At 45.3% G+C, this 26,412-nt stretch overlaps 1 protein-coding gene across 5 annotated transcripts in view; it reads left to right on the forward strand.

The window, feature by feature from the left end:
* Positions 1-26,412, forward strand: part of DEUP1 (deuterosome assembly protein 1) — a 67,745-nt gene that overhangs the window by 16,750 nt on the left and 24,583 nt on the right. For 2 of the 5 annotated variants that reach the window (XM_053385588.1, XM_053385591.1), the window contains 6 exons: positions 3,170-3,304; positions 6,547-6,660; positions 10,360-10,680; positions 16,941-17,086; positions 19,873-19,978; positions 25,708-25,905. In XM_053385588.1, coding sequence (XP_053241563.1) covers positions 3,170-3,304; positions 6,547-6,660; positions 10,360-10,680; positions 16,941-17,086; positions 19,873-19,978; positions 25,708-25,905 — 1,020 coding nt within the window. The remainder of the gene's footprint in view (positions 1-3,169; positions 3,305-6,546; positions 6,661-10,359; positions 10,681-16,940; positions 17,087-19,872; positions 19,979-25,707; positions 25,906-26,412) is intronic. The other 3 variants (XM_053385589.1, XM_053385590.1, XM_053385592.1) reach the window with 3 other exon arrangements.

Genomic DNA, 26,412 nt, shown 5'->3' on the forward strand with positions numbered 1-26,412 from the left:
TTCAGATGTAATTATGCATTATCCCGCTAAGCAGAAATTGGGTGAACGTAGTGTCCAGGGAAAATTAATGGGCTACCAGCAGGGGGCATACAGAATTTACATACCAGCAACTGGCAAATTTCATATTACCAGAAGCATGATACAAACTGTAAATTGGAATGGAGTTGCTGTCTTCCAAGATACTGATGGTATAGATAATACTGAGGAAGAAGAGGAAGAAGCAGCAGCAGCAGGAAATGGTGCTTCTGAATTAATGGAAAAAGACAAAAAGTCTGTTGAATCTGATTTGTTTGATGATTTAAAGTCACAGGCACCCGAGGGGAGGATAGATTCTCTTGAGTTTTCTGATCGTGAGCTTAGCCTACAGGCATCTCTTCAATCTGACAATGATTTACAACCTGAAACTAGTGGTTCACTTAGTCCCATTAAGTCTGAGGAGTCTGACTCTCCTTCTGGACTAAGACGTTCAGATAGAAAGAGGCAGAAGCCACAACGTTTTGCAGATGAACATTTTAATACTGTGTATGCCAATAAGGCAGTTTTTGAGCCAAAAAGCTACAATGATGTTCAGAAATTACCTAAGCAACAAGCTGCAAATTGGTATAAAGCTATGAACTCTGAGATAGCTTCTTTAAAAGAGCATAACACTTGGTCTCTTGTACCACAAACCCCAGATATGAGACTTATTGATTCAAAATGGGTTTATAGAGTTAAAATGAATGACAAAAATGAAGTTGTAAGGTACAAAGCAAGACTAGTTGCTAGGGGTTTTCAACAAATTCCAGGCGAAGATTATGATTTGTGTTATTCACCAAGCGTAAAATATGAAACAGTTAAGCTTTTGTTAAAAGATGCATCACAACGTGGACATTCTGTTTATCACCTAGATATAAAAACTGCATATTTGTTTGCAGATTTAAAAGAACAAATTTTTATGCGTGTTCCTGAAGGCATAGACGCCGCTGAAGGTTTGGTATGCAAATTAAACAAATCCCTTTATGGTCTACACCAAAGTGGAAGGAATTGGCACCAAACTTTAGCAAAAGAATTGCTGGATATTGGTTTTTCACAAGGAAAGGCAGACAACTGTGTGTTTATAAAGGAAAGGGCAAACTCTGTAACAAAAATATGTGTGTATGTAGATGACGTGTTAATTTCTACAAAAACTAAACAGGAATATGAACTGGTAGTATCACAGTTACAGAAGAAATTTGATGTGGTGGAATTAGGCATAGCTAAAAATTACTTATCCATGCAAATTGAGAAAGGCAAAAATGGATCTTTTCTGGTTCATCAAACTGCAAAAATTGATGATCTTGTTGAAATGCTATGTTTAGAAAATGCAAATGGGAAGGAAACGCCTATGGTGTGTGGTTTCACCTTTACAGGTGAAGATAAGCCATTTCCTAACAAAACTTTGTATCGTTCTGCTATAGGCAAGCTAAATTTCATTCAAAGAATCTCAAGACCAGATATAACTTATGCTTTTCACTTTCTGGCAAAATTTGTGGAAAAGCCTACTACACAATGTTTCTCTGCTCTTAAGAGAGTGGTAATGTACCTTAAACACACCAAACATTATAGGTTGCAGTTTACAACATGTATTGACAAAGGTTTTGAAATTTTCTGCGATGCATCTCATGCAGTGGAACAAAATAATTGCAGGGGTGTGTCTGGTATGGTGTTTTGTTATAACAGTTGTCCATTTGAATGGAAGTCCCAGACACAAACCATTATTTGTCTCTCCACAACAGAGAGTGAATTATGTGCATGCGTTCAGGCCACTCGCGATGTAGAATGGTATCTGCAAGTATTTGCAGACCTACAGATGCAAGTAACACTACCAGTAAAAGTTTACCTTGATTCCCAGAGCGGACTTGCTATCCTGTGTTCAGAGACCAATACGCAGCGCACTAGAGTCTTAAGGTTACGTTTACAGTTTGTAAAGAAACTAATTGCTGACGAAATGATTGTATTTGAATATGTTCCAGGTGACAATCAAATTGCGGACATTTTTACTAAAGCACTTCCAAAGGTTACACATGAAAGACATGTACAAAATATGCTTTATGTTTTTGTTCCACAATGATGAACCGCAGGGGAAATGTTGAATGGTTTATTTAAATGTAAAGGTTCATCATTGTTGCACCCGATGTGTATGTCTTTAAGGGGCCAGAGCAAGGGCCAGAGTAAGATAACGAGACCCAGCTTTACAGCTGTGAAGCATAGCAGGTGCTGCTGAGTTGTATTTGATTAAGGTGTGTCAGCATTTGGGTGTAGTATATAAGGAGCAGCACCTAGCTCTCCCATTACCCTGGGGGATGGGTTGGTGGTTGGGTCTGGTTTGGTTGTTAATGTACTTAGTGTAAAAGGAGTTTTTGTTTTTCTTATTAAAACCTAGTTTAAGTTATTTTTGAGTCCTTTATTTTTTAATGCATGGTCTCCCCAGCAAGCTCTCTGCGCTACTAAACTGCAAACAGCCAACAATCATGTTGGGCACACGCTTTTTAGACATGCATTGTTTCACGACGCAGTAAATCAGTTTTACTAGCAAGCCACATTTCAAACTACCCCCTTTCCAGCCCTGGGAGGAGCACGGGGAGTGTTCACACAACACACCTACACACTGCAGCCGATGCACTAACGTGTTATGATGCAGATTTTGGAAAGCTCTACTCTACATGTATAAAGCAAATATCCAGGCAATCTGTGTTTAAAAGTGCAGTTAATTAACATCACAGGTTGTATGAAAGCACTGGCTTGTTCACCCTTAACTGTTTAGTTGTAATAGCTGGTACAGGTGGCTCTCAATTTCTGCTGGGATTGCATTCCTGGGATAGCACATAAAGCCATACATACATACATAGTCGAAATGTATTGGGTTCAATGGGGGGGGGTGATTGCCAAAGACTTTCTTCCTGGTTGCCCCCTTCCTTTCTGCCTCCCTATTTAATTTGCCAAGTGCATAAAGCTGAATGCGCACCAGTTAAATGCACGTAAGTTGCTGTACTTGAATGCATGTAAGTTAACTGTACTTTTCTTAATAAAAAAACCAGCAACCCAGATTAGATGGCTGATTAGATCATTTAAGCTTAACTGCCTTTGCCAATTACACCTCCAAAACTGAGGCAAAAAAATAAGGCGTTTGTGACGTTCATTCCTCTTCCAGTTTGCCAAGCTGACACAAAGCTACGAAAAGCTACAGCTGCACCAATTAAAACAAAAAAAAGCTCACAGCTTGGAGAAATGTACAGAAAATCAGGAAGCCCCATTTCAGCTGAGCAGTTTGAACCAGAAATTGGAGGTCAGTTCCTGTATTAAAAGGAGCGTCTTTCTTCTTCTCCTTCTTCTCCTTCTCCTTCTTCTTCTTCTCCTCCTTCTTCTTCGATTTCCAAAAGTAGGCCTTGTGACCACAGGATTCTTGTGTCCCTCTACACTACCACCACCTCTGTTGTGAGGGGAGACGGGAAGACCCCTAAGAGCCAGTCTTAGCCCATCATAGGGTCCCATTGGACCTACAAGGCCATTTTCTCCCAAACCAGGCCTACCTGTCTATCATCACTGGCAATGTCAGGGGATGGGCAGGGGTGCCAGGTTCAACCCTGCCAAGAGCAGGATTGGGACTGTTCCTTGCCACCAGTGTGGTATTTGGGTGGAATCTAAGAGTTGGAAGGGACCCCAAGAGTCATCTAGTCCAACCCCCTGCAATGCAGGAATCTCAACTAAAGCATCCATGGCAGATAACCATCCAACCTGTGTTTAAAAACCTCCAAGGAAGGAGAGTCCACAACCTCCCGAGGGGGAGGCCTTTCCACTGTTGGAGCAGCTCTTACTGTCAGAAAGTTCTTCCTGATGTTTCGTCGGAGTCTCCTTTATTGTACCTCCCCCCCCCCTTTGCCCGTCTTTAGGTAAAGGTAAAGGGACCCCTGACCATTAGGTCCAGTCGTGGCCAACTCTGGGGTTGTGGCGCTCATCTCGCTTTATTGGCCGAGGGAGCCGGCGTACAGCTTCCGGGTCATGTGGCCAGCATGACTAAGCCGCTTCTGGCGAACCAGAGCAGCGCACAGAAACGCCATTTACCTTCCTGCCGGAGCGGTACCTATTTATCTACTTGCACTTTGTGCTTTCGAACTGCTAGGTTGGCAGGAGCAGGGACCGAGCAACGGGAGCTCACCCCGTCGCGGGGATTCGAACCGCCGACCTTCTGATCAGCAAGTCCTAGGCTCTGTGGTTTAACCCACAGCGCCACCCGCGCCCCTTGCCCGCCTTTAGAACTGTGCAAAAAGCTGCTTAGCCCCTTTTCCTCAGGAGCAGAAGTTCAACCAGTGTACACACCACAAGGAATATACTTCTGCTCTCTGGGGGGAAACAACATCATCATCATTTGTTTCCAACTGTAGTTTGTCACAACAGGCTATAAATGCCCTGGCTATAGGGAATTTTTTGGTGCACAGTGTTCTTCAGATATAGGGGAATATTTACTGGCACTAGCTACGATTCTAAACACTGGCTTTTAGTGACCATTTTTTACTGAAGTGGTGCATGCATTGCCACCTAATTGCCGATTTACTGCTGGCTTTTTCTCTGGATCTGTCCTTGTCACTGTAGAACCTACATTTTTGCCACCAGGAATTTACTGCTGCTTTCCCAGGGCTTCCTCCGAAAGAAAGTGCTTTTGGAACAGAGGGCAGCCACTTCAGCTGTCCTGGGCTGAAACAGCTGACTTAGGCAGCTTTGTCCTTTGCTCAATACAGAGAACAGAGAGTAAACACGGTATTTTCTTCTTAGTCTGAAAGCAAAGCAATGAAGAGCAGCAGTTGTGTATTCCCTTCCAAAGCAGACATGGAAAAGTATAGAAGGGGAAGAACCTCAGGGCGGGAATATGCTACTGCCGTTTGAAGGCACACATTCATAAATGCCCCAGGTTTCATGGGACATTGTCCTAGGTTGTAAAGACTGCGGAGAGAATAATTGGGTGCACTCTTCCCACCTTAGATCAAATCTATGCTTCCAGGTGCCATAAGAAAGCTGCAGAGATAGTGCAGGATAGTGCGCACCCCGGAAATGATCTCTTTCAGCTTCTGCCTTCTGGAAGAAGGTACAGGGTTATAAAGACTAGGCCTAGCCGCCTGAAAATCTATCCAAATGCATTTTGATTTTAAACGCAGTGTAAGGAGTCTCTATGGGAGTATATTGTATTTAAAAATGGGGTATCAGAGTTTTTAGGGGGCTAACCAGGTTCGGATAGCTGGGATAGCAGGCTTGTTGGTTTCTTAATGTCTTATGTAGATTTTTTTCAATTTCGTTGTTCTGTATGGGACAATGACAATGAAGAGTATTGTATCGTAACATGAGAATATAAAAAGAGCCCTGCTAGATCAGTCCAAAGGTCCATCTTAGTCTTTTTTCAACATTGACTAGCCAGGTAGGATGCTTATAAAGATGTGAAGGCAGCAGTGCTTCTGTGTTGTTTATCTGCCACAACTGATGTTCACATGAACTGAGCATGGAGGCGCCATGTAGCTATGGTGAATCATAATCATTATTTTATTATTTTTACCCCACCCATCTGGCTGGGTTGCCACTCTGGGCATCTTTCAACACATATGAAAACACAATTTAACACCAAACGTTAAATACTTCCCAATACAGGGCTGCCTTCAGATGTCTTCTAAAAGCTGTGTAGTTCTTGATCTCCTTGACATCTGATGGGAGGGTGTTCCACAGGGAGGGCGCCACCACCAAGAAGGCCCTCCGCCTGGTTCCCTGTAACTTCACTTCTTGCAGTGAGAGAGCCACCCGAAGGCCTTCAGAGCTGGACCTCAGTGTTTAGGAGGAATTTCCTTTCTTGAAGCCATTGATTCAGGTCCCACCGTCCAGAGCAGTAGAAAAGCAGGCTTGGTCCATCTTCCATGTGACAGCCAGTTAGACTTTAGCCCTCTCCTGGCGAATATTTGACAAAATGGCCTCCCCAGTGTTGCCATCCTATAGATCCAGTATTCATATTGTTTAATATTATTTAAAGAAGCAATAGTGGTGTCAGGTGAAGCTGCCCTTTGAAGCCTTCAGTTGTTCCTTTGAAATCTTGCCCTTACCTGTCCCACACCTGACATCAGGTATGGTATCAGATATGGGTGGGGCATCCTGAAAACAGCCCTGCAGGGCAGTGGGAAAGGTGGAAGCTTCCCTTCCCTGATTTAAATACTAATAATTATTGATAGTTGTGAAAGTGCTTTGTACCTTGCAAGTACTATATAAATAATAGCTTAACAGTATCTAATGCAATAACTTGAAGTGCTCCTGACATTTTACTTCAATAGCCATGTGTTCTTTATGTACAATGTGCTTTTCAAGTTCTCATTTTATACTTTTACTTCTTCCTCCCCACCAATATTTGTCCCCTGTTGCTAATTGTTATAAATAACCAAAATAGCTTTATACTTGAAATTGCAACATACATTATTTTTCTGGTCGTATACAGAGAGTATACATATATAGAGATGTGATTCCTTTCTTTTGTGAGTTTCTCTTTTTTTCATTTTTCAGGAATTTAGAGCAAAATCAAGAGAGTGGGATAAACAAGAAACGCTGTATCAGAACCACCTCGTTTCATTAGATGCTCAGCGAAAACTGCTGTCTGAGAAATGCAATCTGTTTCAGGTACCATGCTGCTGCTGTTTCTACTTTCAAAGAGAAATTGTACCTAAAACTGTGCAGGTCTGGATAGCAAAATCACACCGTTTCAGAAATGGCTATGTGGAGATCATTGCAAGTCAGGCTCTAAATGTTTGAAACGCAGTGTCATTAAAGGATTTTCTGACATAAGTACACAAAACGTCTGTGTGTTGTAAGAAAATGTAAACGTCTCAATCTCTGTTGTGAAATAACTGGCGCTGGAGATTGTTGTCTGCGTACTATCAGTGCCAGGGGAGTCACGTAGGTGTGGGGTGGGTATGTTTTGAGGTTATTGCATATTCTTTCAGGAGCAGGTATATTTTCACTGATTCTACCCTCTCAAGACCAAACTATAGGTGACCTTGGACATCTGTGATCAGATCTCCTGGCTCTGGGTTTCCTTAGATGGGCTTGTGTGTGTGCGTGTGCAAATGTATTTTCTCTCTGCAGCTAATAGCAGCTTCAGGAGTGCTACCATTTGCTGGGACCAAACATTTGTGGGGTATTTTGTTGTAAATACCAGAACCAAGAAATGTTGCAGTTAAAGCAAAGGGGCTGCTGTGGATGACGTTATGTATATACCGTAGATTCTGGTGTATAAGACGACTTTTTAACCCCAAAAAATCTTCTAAAAAGTCGGGGGTCGTCTTATACGCCGGCTATGGGTTCGCTGGGCAGCTTCGCCGGGCAGCTTCCTCCCAACGCGGAGCCCGCCGCCCACTGCCGCTGCCCAACGAAGCTGCCGCGTATAAGACTGGGCATATAAGTCGACCCCCCAAATTGGCAGCGGTCGTCTTATACACCCAGTCGTCTAATACACCGGAGTCTACGGTATATGCCTTGCTTTTCCACTCTTGGGCTGAAGGTTCTGTACGTTATCCTCCCCTCCCCAGGCTTTCATCTTTGCAAGAGAATCTGCCTTATTCCTGTGACTGTAATTTGTCCTTTAAATTGTTTCTTAAAAAACAAAAAACGAATCTTACAGCATTATAACCTGCCCTGGGACCTTACAGGGGAAGGGCAGGTAAGAAATCAAATAATAAATGAATAATATCAATATCGGCAACAACAGCCCTTTGAGGTAGGCTATGCTAATATATGTACATAAGCAGCAGGTCTTGTAAATAGATCGCAGTGGGGAGCAAGCTACATACAATATTGTATTGTGTCTTATTGGCATCCCAGGCTAGGTGGACTGATTCAGGACAAAGCAGCAACTCATGTTCATTCAAGGAGTTGGGGGAGTGCTTAAGAATTATGGGAAACGCCAGCCCGAGTCTAAGGTTACCAGATTTTTTTTCAATGAATCTGGGGACTCTTTTCAACTTCCTACTAAATAGATGGATTTTGTCAGGGGACTGATTTGTAAATCCGGGGACTGTCCCCAGGAAACAGGGACGTCTGGTAACCTTAAGCCAGAGTTCTATGTAGATTATGAGGATAAGAGCACCGCATGAAAATAATTCGTGCAGAAATGGCCTTGGAACAGTCTAAAATGCCTTTAAAATTCCTATGATACTTGGGCTCAATTAGCCACACACACACCCCCCCCATTTTTGTTGCTCAGTGCACTCTGTAGGGTTTACTAAATTACAGAGTATTGGATTAGAAGAACGAGCTTGAGAATAATGGACTGGGTCACTCTCATTTTCATATTTTTGTCTGATTTAATGGACTCTGCCTTTGATGTGGATAAAGCAGATGTCCAGCATTCTCAGAGCAGCACAATTACCATAGTAACATCGTTTTCCTGCCTGGCTTGTTGGGTGTCAATCAGAGAGCCACGAGTGCATTTCTGCCCTCGAAAAAAGGCATGTAAGAAATGCTCGGCGAAATCAATGGAACATAATCAAACAAAACAAAGGTAGCAGGTGACGAGGGTTTTATTTTTATACAGCTAAATTATGTGCCTCTGTTGTGCAATGGGTTTAACTACGCGTAGCCATTTATTGTCACATTTGTATTGGGATGTTCTTACTGTTTGTCATCAGCTTTCCTAGCCTCCTCAAAACAGGCAACAATTGCAGGTGTGGGTGCGTTCATAGCATGCAGGGGCGGCGGCTGGTGCCCATTAGGGCTGGTAGGGCAGAAGGCAGGGAGACTGGCAGTAGGTGGCGCTAGAGGCAATGGCAGGCAGGGCCAGCTCATTCCTGTTTTGTCTCCATTCTCCTCCATGCTGAGTTCCACAAGGGGCAACAATGAGGCTAAGGAAGAGGAAGTGGACAGTTGGAATGGAGGGAAGTAGACGTGGTCAGCTGGGGTTGCAATTGGTGCGGCAATGCCTTCTTTGCCGTAATGGTCCAACCTCCACCGGCTGGACACGAAAGCAGCACAGTCCATTGCGGCTTGTGCAAATCGCCACAAAAGTGGGAACAGCCAATAGAAAAGGATGAAGGAAAAAGATAATTAATGATAAGATGCTAAGCTATTTTAAGCAAAGGATTGTGCGCACTACAATGCAGCAAGAAGGGAGGAGAAGGGAAACACTGCGGAAAACAGGAGGGGAAGTCAACTTTGTACAGTGGTACCTCGGGTTACATACACTTCAGGTTACATACGCTTCAGGTTACAGACTCCGCTAACCCAGAAATATTACCTCAGGTTAAGAACTTTGCTTCAGGATGAGAACAGAAATCGTGCTCCGACGGCGGGGTGGAGCAGGAGGCCCCATTAGCTAAAGTGGTTCTTCAGGTTAAGAACAGTTTCAGGTTAAGAACGGACCTCCAGAACGAATTAAGTACTTAACCTGAGGTACCACTGTTATTCGTATTGAATTAGCTGGATGTAGATTCATTAATTTTTTTGAAAACTAATAACAATTAATCGGTTTTTTTAAAAAAGTGGGAGGACAGGGAGATTTAAAAGCACAGGAGCAGGAGCTGAAGTTTTTCCCCAGCCTTGTTTTTAATCCCTGAAACTGTGAGCAGAAACACTGCAGCTCAGTGGTATAAGGTCCCATTTCAGTCCCTGGCATCTCCAGGTCGGGGTGGGAGAGGCTATTGTCTGAAACCTTATAGAGCCGCTGCCAGTCAGTGCAGACAGCACTGAGATAGATGGAGCAATGGTCCAACTCATCATAAGGCAGCTTCCTATGTAGTCCCAGGAGAAAAATTAACCGGGGAAGGAGTGATTGTAGGGTGCATCACCGTGCCATCTTTTAAATCTCCACCCCACTCTCACTTTATAGGGAATTGCCTGCGACCCATTGCAGTTGTGTAGATCTGTCCTGTGTAACCTGCCTCCCCATGTTCAAATGTGTGGGGACCACTGGGGACCACAGTGGTAGCCTGGCCCAAGTCTCAGGAGCGTACAAGTCTGGTAGCGAGTCTTATGTCAGAAACCTGCTGTCAAAAAAATACCGTATTTTTTGCTCTATAAGACTCACTTTTTCCCTCCTAAAAAGTAAGGGGAAATGTGTGTGCGTCTTATGGAGCAAATGCAGGCTGTGCAGCTATCCCAGAAGCCAGAACAGCAAGAGGGATCGCTACTTTCGCTGTGCAGCGATCCCTCTTGCTGTTCTGGCTTCTGAGATTCAGAATATTTTTTTCTTGTTTTCCTCCTCCAAAAACTAGGTGCGTCTTATGGTCTGGTGCATCTTATAGAGCGAAAAATACGGTAATAATTTCTCCAGTGTTGGATTTCTGCTTCAGAGTTCTAAATTTCTGAACAGAAGGCGACTCACAGAATGGGAGAGGCACCTCTGTGCAAAAGAGATGGATTTCATGCGGGCCGTTTTCCTTGTCTCGCCAGAAGCAAGCGCAGCACTGTCAAATCCAGACGCGGTGCCAGAAGCTAAGCCAAGACGACGCGGGCACCTGCAGCCAGTGCCAAACCGAGCACCCTGGCGTTCAGCGTGACGTCCTGGTGGAACCCGCCGAAAGGAACGAGCTCTTTATGGAAAAACTGAAGTCGACCGTGAGCGAAATAGCTGTGAGCAGGAACAGGCTGCAGGAGGAAAACCGAAAGCTCCAGCAGGAAGTGAAAATGTACCAAAGGAAGTGCCAGGTAAAGAGCCAGCGGCTGTAATAAGGACCTTCCCAGGTGTTAAGATCAGCGGGGGGGGGGCTCTTGGTAGTGCCACTACCCTCAGAAGCTGGAGTGCGTGTGCCAGGAGAGGGCATTCTCTGTGGTCAGTCCCTAAGTTGTGGAACTCGCTCCTTACAGACGTGCATCCGACACCTTCACTGCACGCTTTTTGTCCTATGCTGAAATTACATTAATTTACCCCGGCCTTTGACACTTGAGAGGTGTTTATGGTGTATACCCTACTCTTGTGATTGCAATTTGTTTTAAACTGCTCTTGATTTTAAATTGCTGTGGCCGACCCTGGCACCGTAGAGTGATGGACGGGTTAATAATAATAATAATGTGCTTTTTTCTGGGGGCACGCAGGGGTACGCATACCCCTAAACATTTTGTGAATCTTTGTACTTTTGTCCATTTACTGTATTTATTTCCCCCAATTTGAACTATTGGTGGTTTTCTTGAGTCAAAATGAGAGTACCCCTAAACGCATTTTTAGGGGGGGAAAGCACTGGTAATAGTAATAATAATCCATGGTCCCAGGGTTGCTTTGGAATGTAGATGGATATGGCTGGAACAAGTCAAAAGAGGAGTCGGAAACAGGGAGGTTGGTACCTCTCACTTGCTCCTTATTTGCCAATTCTGATGCAACCATTCCCGCCACCTTCACCGAAAGCTTACTTGTGGGGAAAAGATAAGTTTTGAATCTAAAATATACAATGGTACCTCGGGTTACATATGCTTCAGGTTACAGACGCTTCAGGTTACAGACTCCGCTAACCCAGAAATAGTACCTCAGGTTAAGAACTTTGCTTTAGGATGAGAACAGAAATTGCACGGTGGCAGTGGGAGGCCCCATTAGCTAAAGTGGTACCTCAGGTTAAGAAGAGTTTCAGATTAAGAACGGACCTCCAGAACGAATTAAGTTCTTAATCCAAGGTACCACTGTATCCAGATTTTGTAAGAAAGATCCACGAGAAGGTGCAGACAGAAAAGTAATGGACACGTTTTCCTGTAACACCACGCCCTGCCCCCGGCAACCTCCCAAATCTCCTATCTCTGTCCACTCCTGGGGAGGATAGCTTTTTGCATTGGCCTAAATGGTCCAGCACCTGTCTCCCCATTGTTGCTTAATACAGGGTTTTCAACCAGTGTGCTGTGGCATCCTGGGGTGTCTTGAATGATGGTCAGGGGTGCCGTGGGCAACACTGGCCTCTGTCCCTCTTTCCCTCCCTCCCTCCTCTGATGCCCTCTCACATCTCTGCCTCCCAAAGGCTTGCACAGCTGTTTGTTGCCACAGCCCTGGTTTACAAGCTCCCCAGGCGAATGGTGCCTCTGGGGCTAGCCAGAGAGTGCTTTCCAGGCCCTTGTGGGGCAGTGGGAAGAGGCACCTCTCTTTGGGGCGGGGGGAGGCGGCAGCTCAGAGACCGGGTGGCAGCAGTGGCCGCCCAGAGGGACTCCCAAGGGAGAGGGGAAAGGAGAGGAGGCTGAGGGAAAACTCCGCAAGGGAGGGTGTTTGAAAAAGGGCAAGAGGCTGCCCGCTCTGCAGGCAAGGGGTGACATAACTGGGCTCCTGAACCCCACAGGGATGCCACAGAAAGAATGTAGTTGGCCAAGGGAGCCGTGGACTCTAAAGGTTGAAAACCTCTGGCTTAATAGCTCTGCACTCAGCTAGCCCAGCCAGCCTGGCCCAGTTCTGCAGGTTGCATTTCCCCTTCATTTCCCAAATATTATATAAATACTACCGTTCTTTAGTTTCTAATATGCACTAACAGACTCTCGTACCCCAGCTATAACCATGTGTACTTTCCCCACCCGAGTCCCCTTTGCGAAGCAGCTGCATTTTTTAAAAGCTCAGATAAAATAAAAGGACCAGCAGAGGGCGAAGCAACAGCAGCTACCCAAGACACCATATAGTACAGATGGCTGCGTCTAGGTATTATAGTAGATGGTAGGAATGCTTCTAAAAATAGCTATGCACGTCCGACTTTTCTCTCCCCAGTATTGTCTAGTGCAAATGTTAGAAACCTTTGGACTTGCCCCTGGCACAACCCCTCTCCAGCTTTGCTTCATACCCTCCTTGGGTGCTTCTGCCTGGCTGGAATGTGCCCTTGAACTCTGGGGTGCTCCTCCTCTTGGCTCTCAGCTCCACCCACCCCTGGGAAAACGGCTCTTTAACGCTCAATTGGTGCAAACTGCAATTTGGGTTTTCTCCAGATAGATGTTTCCTTTGAAGAGTGGGTTTTCCCCAGGAAAGGAGTAAGGCAAGAGGGAAACCTAGAAAGCATTTGAGTAGCAGAACTACAGGTGGCTCCCGGCTAATTAAGAAGATGACCTTGTGAAGATGGTACAGTCACGCCTGGGCTCCTTGCAGCACCTGAAGGAGTTGTACCCCCTCCCTTCTTCTGCTAATTGCGTTCCATTTTCTCTTGCAAATAAATGACCCAACAGCCCCTTCAAAATAGCCGGAAGTGGTTGCCATTGGAAAGGAGGGTCATTTTCACATGTGGCTGCAAATGAGCTTGAACTGGCTTTGCTCATAGGGTCTATAAGTTGGGATTGTACCTGGGAGGAAGAAGAGTTTGGGTTTGATATCCCGCTTTATCACTACCCGAAGGAGTCTCAAAGTGGCTAACATTCTCCTTTCCCTTCCTCCCCCACAACAAACACTCTGTGAGGTGAGTGAGGCTGAGAGACTTCAGAGAAGTGTGACTGGCCCAAGGTCACCCAGCAGCTGCATGTGGAGGAGCGGGGAAGCGAACCCAGTTCACCAGATTACGAGTCCACCGCTCTTAACCACTACACCACACTGGAGATGAAGAATGACCCTGGGGCTCACTTCCTTCCTCCCCCTTCTCTCACTTTGGGGCAGAAGTGAACAAGCAAACTAAAACATCTCGCCTTTGTATGGTCTCCCATGATCTTGTGAGACCGGCATCCCTTTAAAAGACCCCCTTTTTTCTAATAATGAGTAGATTGCTTCTGTGCAACTCCTCACCTGTGTTTGGTTTGGGTTATGATGGAACCACTATTGAATTGTAGAGGACAGTGGTCAGTGAATCATCTCTTCATTAATTTTCATATGGGATGCCTGTTCCATTCATTCAGTGTAGTTAGTTCTCTTCCCTTCCCCTTCTACCATTTCGAAAAACGTCTCCAAAAAGCCTCTCTGCCTCTCAAGGCACTTGTTTTCCATATCGCAGCAGATCATTTTTGGAGTTGTGAGTCACCACCATGACTATTTCAGAAGCTTTCAAAAGTTTGGCATTTCAGTTTGAAATGTAGTCAAATAAATGGAAGCAGTAACTCCCACGCTTGCACGTTCCAGTGCTGAAACCTGCAGCCTTTCTCCTTCTCCTGTTGACGGATGATATGGCTGTTGATATAATTTAGTTTGTTACCGTCATATGGTATAGCTTGCCTTGTGGATAACACGGTTACCACTTACCATAACAGTAAAACATATAATTCCAAATATGGTGAATGTATTTCTGGGAGATCTTTTTTTTTGAAGGGGGGCTTCTAAATTACAGACTTAGAATCATAGAATCATAGAGTTGGAAGAGACCACAAGGGCCATCGAGTCCAACCCCCTGCCAAGCAGGAAACACCATCAGAGCACTCCTGACATATGGTTGTCAAGCCTCTGCTTAAAGACCTCCAAAGAAGGAGACTCCACCACACTCCTTGGCAGCAAACTCCACTGTCGAACAGCTCTTACTGTCAGGAAGTTCTTCCTAATGTTTAGGTGGAATCTTCTTTCCTGCAGTTTGGATCCATTGCTCCGTGTCCGCTTCTCTGGAGCAGCAGAAAACAACCTTTCTCCCTCCTCTATGTGACATCCTTTTATATATTTGAACATGGCTATCATATCACCCCTTAACCTCCTCTTCTCCAGGCTAAACATGCCCAGCTCCCTTAGCCGTTCCTCATAAGGCATCGTTTCCAGACCTTTGACCATTTTGGTTGCCCTCCTCTGGACACGTTCCAGTTTGTCAGTGTCCTTCTTGAACTGTGGTGCCCAGAACTGGACACAGTACTCCAGGTGAGGTCTGACCAGAGTTTAAACAGCCATTCCCTTTCCCAAGAAAATATTGGGCATGTATTTATGTGATGGAGGACTAGGGATCTCTAGGAAGAAATTCTTGCCCTACCACGCTGCAGTTCCCAGGGTTCTTCAGTGAAAGCCACTGATATAAAACCTATATATGTCTTGTTAATGCAGATACGAGAGTTGGATGTTGAATGTAGGGACTGAGAAGCAGTCTCTGCATGGAACTTCTCAAAACACCAGGTTCCAAGTCTGTCTCTGCATTGCATTGTGCCCAATGTGTCTGTATGTTGACTCTTCCCCCCAAAAGCCTCCATGTGGTCATCACATAAAAACAGTTGAGCATCTGCTTTCAACATGGAAGGTTCCAAGTTCAATCCCTGGCGTCTCTGGGTAGAGCTAAGAGTGTCCTCTGTAGGAAGCCCTCACTGCCAGTCACTGCCAGTCAATGTAAATACTGAGCAAGATGGATTGTGTTTGTTAACTACTTTGAGGGTACAGTGGTACCTCGGGTTACATACGCTTCAGGGTACGGACTCTGCTAACCCAGAAATAGTACCTCAGGTTAAGAACTTTGCTTCAGGATGTGAACAGAAATCGTGCTCCGGTGGCGCGGCAGCAGCAGGAGGCCCCATTAGCTAAAGTGCTGCTTGAGGTTAAGAACAGTTTCAGGTTAAGAATGGACCTCCAGAACGAATTAAGTTCTTAACCCGAGGTACCACTGTATTTCTTTTCTTTTTTTTACAATCAAGCAGAATATAAATTTTATGAAATAAATAAAAAATAAATCCTTGGCCTGACTCAATATCAGACAGCTTCTTATCTTCCTAACACGGTGGCATAAAAAAAAAAAATCTTAACCTGATCCTGCCATGTGTTCAATCCAGAGGGGGGTTCCTAAGACTTACATCAAATAGGATGACCCCTGCAAGGACCACCGTCTGGGGGAGTGCCTTCGCATGCCTCCCCCCCCCCCGGCATGCAGACTTGGCCACTCCCCCCAGTTCCCTTTAACAGAATACCCCAGCGTTTGGAGGGTCAGGCGGACACAACAACCTCCCCTCCATCCAAAACAAAGGATTGCCCCAATGCTTAAATGCGCAAAACAACAACAAACCTGTGGTTACATGAAACATATTCAATAAACACACAAGACGTAACCGGCTGTACGTTTGAAAAAATAATATATACTATTCATTGTATTGAATTGTAGATTTCAACAAAAGTTTGTTAACTACTTTGAGGATACAGTGGTACCTCGGGTTACATACGCTTCAGGGTACAGACTCTGCTAACCCAGAAATAGTACCTCGGGTTAAGAACTTTGCTTCAGGATGAGAACAGAAATGGTGCTCCGGCGGCGCGGCGGCAGCAGGAGGCCCCATTAGCTAAAGTGGTACTTCAGGTTAAGAACAGTTTCAGGTTAAGAACGGACCTCCGGAACGAATTAAGTACTTAACCTGAGGTACCACTGTAGTACAAACTGACGGCGAAACAAGGCTAAGTCTGTGGAACTGCAACAACCTTTCTTGTGGACTGTTGGACTCTATGAACAAAACAGGTGGAATAGACACTTTCACATATATGGACCTTATGCATAAACTGATTAGAGAATGAACTGATCCACTGGGTCTTCTACTTTTTTCGTTGAACTTTATGAGCTACTTTTGTTGAAATCTACAATTCAATACAATGAATGGTATATATTATTTTTTCAAATGTACAGCCAGTTACGTCCAATGCTTAAATGGGCAAGGGGCAGATCCGATGGAAACCTACCTGCTCCATTGGCACCGCCTGCATCCCCATTCTTCAAAGCCGGGTTCAGGCTAGGATCCAGTTCCTGATAGGCTTAAGCCCCCACCGCCTACCAGGAAGGGAGCTGCTCTTCCAGTTCCCTCGTTGGGGCCCCAGTGAAGCCTCGGCCGTCCCGCACAAAGAGAGGTGAGCGGACTTGTTTGGTTTCCAAGAGACTTTTCTGCGGAGAGAAGTTTGCAAGTGGAAAATCTTAGGGAAACAATAATTTAAAAAAAGAGGTGAAGAGCGGAATAACATCTTTCAGAAGTTTATTACAAGCCATGGCATATATGAATTAGTTTACAGACACTTGGGTTCTTCGTGTGACAGAAACACCTTCCGTGAAGCCATCACTGGGTAGCCATTTTGAACGCATTTGTTTGTCTTTGTTCAGAATATTGAAGCAAGGCTCGCCCAAGTGACGAACGAACTGAAGTCACGCGAGGATCTCTTGAATATGGTCGAGCTGGAGTGCCAGCAGCTGCGCAACGAAGTCGCCAAAATGGAAGAGTATAAAAATAATGAAGAAAGCCGCATGAAGTAGGTATTTAAAATACAAGTCTCCCCTGCGTGAATTGGTGCATGTTGACATGAGAGTGAGTGCCTCTGGGGGGCGATAGCAAACATTACACCTGCTCAGAGCAGAGACACTGAAATAGATAAACCTGTCCATTGGTTTTATTGGATTCACCAGCCAGTGGTCTGACTCAATATAAGTTCGCTACGCGAATAGTGACGTGCACAGCAATGCACACTGTTCCTATTGTAAATATAGGCACGGTACAGTGGAAAGTTCTCCTGCACATGCCGTGTTGAATTGGATGGGCAACCACACTGAATCGAGTGTGGGGTGCCCCCCAAACACAAATGAATGGGAAGACCTGGATAATTTTGTCCCCTTTTTCTCTTTGGGTTCTTACTTTAAAAAGAACCAAGCAATTTGCTTTTAATACACTTTCAAATATAGGAGGGAAAGCTGTCATCAAGAGAGTCCTGAATTATTCTTTTTTTTTTTTTGCAACTTGATCGATAGGGATGGACAGTTTAATAGCTGTATTTTGTGACACCTTTTGTTTGATAGCATGTGCGATGGTGTCTCATCGGAGGGGTCTGGTGTTATGCAGATAACTGGGAACCTCGAGCACTCGGACTCGAAATAATTAGCTTCTGAACTGTGTTGTTTAAGGTTGCTTTTTGTGTTCACATCAGGGCACCTGACAGTGTGTTGCCAGTACAAGTATTTTACTACATTTAAAGGGCAGGAGCTGAATGCTTGGTATTTCTCCCTCGTGGCCAAATGCCTAGTAAGCCTAAGGTTATAAGCCAGAGACATTATTGGGGATCAGCACTGATGAACCCCTGTTAGAGCTCATGACCCAGCAAGGGGCCTGCTGCCAACATCTGGAGAGCCTAGCTGCTGCTGCTACCCTTTGTCCTTAATGTTGCTGGCAGTTTGCCTGCCCTCTCTGAATAAACAACCGGCAGTGGAGCAAGGAGAAGGTGCTGGAGCCGGGTGCTTCTCTCTGCCTCTGGGCGATGCTGCAGTTTGGGCCACCTAAGACACGGGTGGCGCTATAGGTTAAACGCTTGCCGATCAGAAGCTTGGCAGTTCGAATCCCCACGACGGAGTGAGCTCCCATTGCTCGGTCCCAGCTCCTGCCAGCCTAGCAGTTCGAAAACACACCAGTGCAAGTAGATAAATAGGTACCACTCCGACGGGAAGGTAAACGGCATTTCTGTGCGCTGCTCTGGTTCGCCAGGAGCGGCTTAGTCATGCTGACCACACGACCCGGAAGCTGTACGCCGGCTCCCTCAGCCAATAAAGCGAGATGAGTGCCGTAACCCCAGAGTTGTACGTGACTGGACCTAATGGTCAGGGGTCTCTTTACCTTTAAGAGAAAGAAAGCAAAGGAGGAGTGGCTTTTGAAAGTAGTGGGCTATGCAGAAATGGCAAAAAGCGAACAGCAAAATTAAGAAGAATAGAATAGAAGAATGGGGAGGCCTTTCATGGACTACTTTAAAAAAACAACAACATGACAGCGGGCAGGAGTCAAGATGAAAGCAGCAGACGAAAAATGGCAAAATAATTGTGACAGTAACTTTGTGTAATAGATAAAAATATAACACAGTAGAAAAGGTTTGAGTAAAAACGCTGTGGTGGTGAGGGTGGGCAGTAAGCTTATGTAATACTGTAAATATTTTATTTGAAGGTTATTGTGAAAAAAATTGATAGATGATAGATAGATGATAGATGATAGATAGATAGATAGACAGATAGATAGATAGATGATAGATGAGAGAGAGAAGGCAGTGGGCCCACTGAGGACTTGCCCAAGGTCTCCCCGTAGCCTAGAGCTTGCACCAGCCATACCTTTCTGAAGTGTGTTGCAAAGCTTCCTCATTTGGGCTGAGTTCAGCGCGACACAATCCTACCGCGCTACTCAGAAGTCAGTCTCACTGTGTTCCATAGGACTCGCTCCCTTGCCAGCGTATTTGCAACAGCAGCCTTCCACCCCCAACCCAGTCTAATAATATATTTGTAAACAATACTTGCCAACCTAGCTTTTTCACAATTGCTGATGCTTGAAACACACTTTCTTTCTGACTTAAAATTGGGGGCACATTTCATTCTTTATGCCCTGAATGGTTTCCGTCTTGAGTCCACTGACCTGAGTGTGGCCCCTGATAGGAAGAAGCAACTTGTAGGAACCTCTAAATATTTTTACATTTTTTTCACCCTCTCAGCACACTAAGGTAAAGGTAAAGGTACCCCTGCCCATCAGGGCCAGTCGTGACCGACTCTAGGTTTGCGCGCTCATCTCGCTCAAGAGGCCGGGAGCCGGCGCTGTCCGAAGACACTTCTGGGTCACGTGGCCAGCGTGACTAAGCTGCATCTGGCAAGCCAGCACCAGCGCCACACACAGCAACGCCGTTTACCTTCCCGCTAGAAAGCGGTCCCTATTTATCTACTTGCACTTGGGGTGCTTTCAAACTGCTAGGTAGGCAGGAGCTGGGACCGAAAGACGGGAGCTCACCCCGCCGCAGGGATTCGAACCGTCGACCTTTCGATCGGCAGGTCCTAGGTTCTGTGATTTAACCCACAGCGCCACCCGCGTCCCATCTCAGCACACTAGTATTTACTAAAAACAGTTTGGGAATGACTACACTATGTGTAGTGTCATATAAACATAATGTAATGTGTTTCATATAATAAGACCATAAATTTGGGTTTGTTTGTTTTTTAAGAAGGGAAAACTGGACTTGTAATAGCTTTCTTTCTTTCTTTCTTTCTTTCTTTCTTTCTTTCTTTCTTTCTTTCTTTCTAGACTTCAGTCAGCTTATGCACAATGCATCAAGGACCTGGAAATAAAAAAAGCTCAGATACTTGCCTTGGAACAACAGCAGGAAAATCAGCAGAAAGAGCTGAACCAGGTATGTTCTGATCTTATTCCGTGGGTCACAATTAAGGAAAAACTATGATCCAGGCTGTAGAAGGACATTGGAGCATGAGAAAGCTGCTTTCTGGGCTAATTGTGGGTCTCAGATCTCTCTTCTCCAGCTTTGTACCAGTTAATGCAAGTGTTCTAAATGCATTTCCAGTGTGCCATCAGTGTTATCAGCATCCAGTCACTGCTGTTAAAGCTGGAAGTGGAATAACAACTCTACTTCCAGACTTTTACACATTTCTTTTGCCTGCTGGGCAGTCCGCCTTTCCCAAACCCCGAGTGTTTTGCAGGGGTTGGAGTAATTTTCATTGGGATTGTGGTGTGGGAGAGAAGCACTCCCAGTTATGATTACTGCCCCACTCCATCCTTGCTGTGGTTTAAGGAAGGCGGTGCAGAATATAAAGGCGATGCTGTTGGGAAAGGGAAGAGAGGGATGCCAACCAACCAACCAGAGGGATAAAACGGACTCCTAAAGAGGTGAGAGACGGAATTGGCTTCAGCAGGCAATAATCTGCCAGAAAAGCTATCGAACAGCTGCACAGCGGGCTGTCTGCACTTGGGGCGACTGCATAGCTGTCCCTTTGTGTGTGTTTTTAAAAAAGCAAGAAAGTTGGATTTTCTGAGCTCTGAGAAAGGAAGGAAGCTGAACAGGTAAAATATGGGCAGGGTATGTGTCAGGGAACTGCCATCGGCTCAGGGGCGAGAGGGGGAAAGCCGGATGGATTACAGAGAGCCCCCAAAGATCGTGGGAAGCAGCACCTCCTCAGCGGAGGAGAGTAACCACGCCTCCAGTGGAGAGGAGATGCAGGGCTCAGAGGAGGCGAGGCGGTGCCAGGACACCTTGCCTGAGCAAAGCGGGGAGGAGAGAGGTCCTCCGTTACCCACGCCCTCCCTGCACAGTAGGCTTCCGTGCAGAGAGGGGAAGCGCAGACTGGGCGTCAAGAAACTACTCTGCTGGGGAAGGTTTAAGGACCTCCCACTCTCAGATTCTGCCACTGAATGAGCCAGCCACAGAATAGAGGCGCTCTGCATGGTGAAGGTTTCTTTGGCACCAATAACAAGGCCTTTACAGCCGACCAGGGAGGCATTTGCCTGATTGCTCTCGAGCAACCCCCTGATACCCTTACAGTATGTCTTGATCAGAACATCACGCAGGTGTAAAAAAGGGAAGTGGCCAAAGTTCGGCCATTCTATAGTAAACGGAAAGTGTGGATGCAGCCGGAATTGGTGCTTTTCAAACTGCCTCTTCTTAGAGAATTTTAGAGCTGGAAAGGGCCCTGCGGATCACCTTTTAATGCAGGAATATGCAGTTGTCCTATATGGAGGTTGAACCTGCAACCTTGGTGTCATCAGCATTGACTGAGCTATCCATTCACTAGCCTTACACGCTGCAGATAATTTTGCAGCCTGTTAGAGGTCATGCTGTCAAGTCCCACTGAATGCTAAACAGGCCTGTTGGTCTCTGCCCATGTGGATTACATAATAATAATAATAATAATAATTTATTATTTTTACCCCGCCCATCTGGCTGGGTTTCCCCAGCCACTCTGGGCAGCTTCCAACCGAATATTAAAAACAATACAGCATCAGACATTAAAAACTTCCCTAAACAGGGCCGCCTTCAGTTGTCTTTTAAAAGTAAAATAGTTGTTTATTGCCTTGACATCTGCTGGGAGGGCGTTCCACATGGGGGGCGGGCGCCACTACCAAGAAGGCCCTCCGCCTGGTTCCCTGTAATGTCACTTGTCGCAGCGAGGGAACTGCCAGAAGGCCCTCAGTGCTGGACCTCAGTCTCTGGGCTGGATGATGGGGTGGAGACTCTCCTTCAGGTATACAGGACCGAGGCCGTTTAGGGCTTTAAAGGTCAGCATCAACACTTTGAATTGTGTTCGGAACGTACAATGAACCAATGAAGATCTTTCAGGACCAGTGTTATATGGTCTCGGCGGCCGCTCCCAGTCACCAGTCTAGCTGCCGCATTCTGGATTAATTGCAGTTTCCGAGTCACTTTCAAAGGTAGCCCCACTTAGAGCGCAGTGCAGTAGTCCAAGCAGGAGATAACTAGAGCATGCCCCACTCTGGCGAGACAGTCTGCGCGCAGGTATGGTCTCAGCCTGCGTACCAGGTGGAGCTGGTAGGCAGCTGCCCTGGACACAGAATTAACCTGCGCCTCCATGGACAGCTGTGAGTCCAAAATGACTCCCAGGCTGTGCACCTGGTTTTTCAGGGGCACAGTTACCCCATTCAGGACCAGGGAGTCCTCCACATCTGCCCGCCCCCTGTCCCACAATAACAGTATTTCTGTCTGGAGTTGTAATCCAAACATCTGGAGGGCACAAGTGGGCAGAAGCTGCCTGGGGGGGGGCTTTTAAATATTGCAGCATTTAAGAGCATTGACTTCATTTGCACCCGCCTCCTAAAGCCATCAGTTTTTAAGGCGAGAGACATCCTTGGTTCTTAGCGACTTTGAAACGCATCTTCAGCGTGTATGAAGCGTGTGCCCAGTAACCCTTAATATCGCCAGAGGGGCAAATTGCATGTAAGAGTGCAATGAAAATCAATGGCAATTCATAAGGAAACAGAATACAACTGAATGTTGCTTGATTGGCCCTTTTTATATTGGCATCCAGAAGGGCTGTATTGTTCTAAGAAACAGGAGGATTTATTGGCATCTTGCTATTTGTTATTGGCAGAAAACTTATGAAAACCCACAAGCTTCTTTCTACTCTCGGGGGAGAGCGAAGCGGTACAGGAAATGTGACCTTCAAAGCTAATAGCATAGAACAACCCATTAAATAACACTAGTGGCAAGCTTATTTTCTCTGAGAGTGGGGCTTTTTTTTTTGTAACACTATGTCAGCATAGCCTTTATTTATTTTTATCATGTTTTCTCTTTAGTGAGCTGCTAAAAGTTATTTCTGGTAGTACCTGGTACTTTAACTATTGACTTTCCTTGCTTAGAGGGGGAACAGTAGACTCCGGTTACTACGTGCAACCTGCTTTTAAAGCTGATATAAGTAGTTTCTAACCATTTAGCCCTTTTGGAAAATTCCTTTGCCTCTCCGGATTCTCCTTGGAGAAAATTTGGGGGTAGGCCCTGGGCTTCTGGGCTTGCTATCCCAAACTCCTTCCCACTCTCTTCACTGCAGGGATAAGAGAATACCTTGAATTGCAAGGTGAAGGATGTCCCTGTGTTTTCTCCGTAAATAAGAGTGTAGAAGGGAATCGACATACAACTGCTTGCCTGACGCTCACTCTCCAGGGTACGAATTGGTCAACATCACGTCCAAACAGTGTAACATTACACTTTGTGACATCAACAGCATTGACGGAACATACTCTGAGCATTTGTTTGCTGATGCAGATATCCTTCTGTTTTCGCGAATGCCAAAAATGGCATTTTGCAATTTTGCTCAGAACTGAACAGAACAGAACAAGTCGCGTTTGCTGTGTGGTGATCACAGTAAAGTGAAGGACCAACAAGGCAATATATGCAGCTTGATAGCCACACCAACCACTTTCATCCTATGAATGTTTTAAAACAGTGGTAGGCAGGGAGCAAAATGGGGACCTCTGTGCCTCCATGCCTCTTCGGAAATCTCCCCAGGTTGCATGCTGTTTCAAATTCTGAATGTTTTTGACTGGCTGGGATGTGTCCTTGACCTCTGAAAATGCCTCTTGTTCATCTGGGTTGCAGATCAAGAGGAATGTGTTAGAAACTAGCCTTCTTCTTCTTCTTCTTCTTCTTCTTCTTCTTCTTCTTCTTCTTCTTCTTCTTTGGCGATCACTCGTAGCTGAGTAAGATTGTCTTCCATAAACACGGTTTTAACAAAGTAACTGTGGAGGCCAATTCTGGACCCACACGTCCATCCACAGTGGGGACATTGGTTCCCGGGTGGGAGTTGATCACGGTGTGGATTTGCCAAGCGTACCTTCCTCTTAGCACCTTTCTCCCTTGCGCCCTGAGTTTGAGTGTCTTCAAAGCCCATGACACCTTTGGTAAAGGCTGTTCTCCAACTGGAACACTCGCAGGCCAGTGTTTCCCAGTTGTCGGTGTTTATACTACATTTTTTTCAGATTTGCCTTGAGACAGTCTTTAAACCTCTGTTGTTGACCACCAGCATTACGCTTTCCATTTTTAAGTTTGGAATAGAGTAGAGTAGAAGACGGTAATCAGGCATCGGCACAACATGACCAGTCCAAACAAGTTGATGTTGAAGAATCATTGCTTCGACACTGGTGATCTTTGCTTCATCCAGTACACTGATATTAGTTTGCATGTCTTCCCAAGTGATGTGTAAGTTTTTTTGGAGACACCGTTGATGAAATCTTTCGAGAAGCTGGAGGTGGCGTTTGTAAGTGGTCCATGTTTCACAAGCATACTGTAAGGTTGGTAGTACAATAGCTTTGTAAACAAGCATTTTGGTTTCCCTGCTAATGTCCCAGTCCTCAAACACTCTGCACTTCAATCGGGAGAAAGCCGCACTCGCAGAGCTCATGCGATTCTGGATTTCGGCATCAGTGTTGACCCTAGGCAGGAGAAGTGATCGACATTTTCCAGTGTTACACCACTGAGTTGGATTTATGGCGCTGCAGAGGGGTTATTTTGTACTTGTTGGTGCAGTACTTTGATTTTTTGGATGTTGAGTGACAAGCCAAGCTTTTCGTAAGCTTCTGAGAAGATATTTAGGATGTATTAGCCTATTGTACAACAGTAAAAACTTACGTTCATCGCATTTTCTGTGATTCACACATTTGCGTTTTTTACGAATATTTATTTGTGTAGCTGAAACCATTAGAAAACAAACAAACAAGATACATAACTGGGATAGCTCAAGTCAGTACAGCATGAGACTCTTAATCTCAGGGTTGTGAATTTGAGCCCCACATTGAGCAATAGATTCCTGCATTGCAAGGGGTTGGACTAGATGGTTCTCATTGTCCCTTCCAACTCTAAAGTTCTATGGTTCTATGAAAATAAAATGCACAACCAGGCATTCTGTCAAATAGAAGTTTGCTTCCCTGGATAATTTAACTTGCATTTTCATTTTATATTTATATCATAATGGCCACTGGCTACAAACAACGATACAACTTGACCGCATCTGTTGCTCCACCCACTTTTGCCTCTGGCCACACCCCCTGTCATGTGGCCCCAAGAAGGTTGTATAGAAGGAAATGTGGCCCCGGTCTGAAAAAAGTTCCCCGCCACTATTATAAAATATCAGAGGTTGGACTGCCGGGTACATTAACATTGGTGGGTAAATTTTCTTTCACTTGACTTCCTTTCGGCAGGGGTGCCAACTTGAAAAAAATACTGTGGGGGCCCAGGTAAGCCCCGCCCCACAAAATCGATCACATGACACAGTATACACACCCCATTTGAATGGGAATACCAATCAACTTTGTTGAGGCCCGGCCTCCTCAATCAAATATTTTATTGTGGGGGCCGAAGCCCCCATTCCCGCTCAGAGTTGGCTCCTATGATTCTTGGCATGTAGCGTTTAAGCAAGAGAGGAGGTGGAAAGTGTGAACTCTAAACTGAAACACAGAGAAGCTGGTCTGAATCGTAAGCCTTTCTAAATCTCTGCGCTATCGCTAACACGGCTGGTAGGGCTGCTGTGTTGGAAACGGAGAACCCCAAAAGTTGGTGGCATGTGGAAAAAAACGATGCTATCTGCAATGCCAGCGCTCATTCTTCCCTATTTGCTGCAGATAAGGGACCGCCTTTATCAGGAAGAACAGTCCCATCGCTCTGAGGTGGAAAGAATGAGGACGGAAATCTCTGACCTGACAGAAGAGCTTCATCAGAAGGAGATTACTATAGCAACTATCATGGAGAAAGCTGCTCTACTGGAAAGGCAGTTACAAACGGAGTTAGAGATAAAAGAGAAAATGTTAGGGAAACAACAGGTATGCAAACAGAATAAAAAGCAGCGCAGGTCATTTGGTCCTTACGGAGATTAGCACCTATTGACGTTTAAGGAAGTGATTGCCTCATAGAATATGGGCAGGGAGTGGCGGAGGGGGGGACAAGACTACAGCAGGAAATAAGACCATTTGACATAACGCTAATCTTACACTTATCATACAGAACCAAGCATTCTGGGGTTTATACTCCTAGCATACACATGAAAATCTTTCTAATGTTCCTGCTCATGTCTCTTCCCTATAACCTGCAGTTTCTTAGCAGTATTTGCTGATCTGCATTACTTTTCTGAATTTCTTGTTGAGATTATTTGGCTGTGGCACCCATGGGCGTAGCCAGGATTTTTGTTATTTGCGGGGGGGGCGGCAGCCAAAGTTGTTGAGATTTTTTAAAGGAAATCCAAGTTGTCAAGCTTTTCTTGGAAAATCACGGTTAAAAATACCCCATAAAGAAGGCATTGTGAGGCTCAGGCTTCTGCTGGGGGCTAGGGG

The sequence above is a fragment of the Podarcis raffonei genome, chromosome 4 (assembly GCF_027172205.1).
Source record: "Podarcis raffonei isolate rPodRaf1 chromosome 4, rPodRaf1.pri, whole genome shotgun sequence".
NCBI lineage: Eukaryota > Metazoa > Chordata > Lepidosauria > Squamata > Lacertidae > Podarcis > Podarcis raffonei.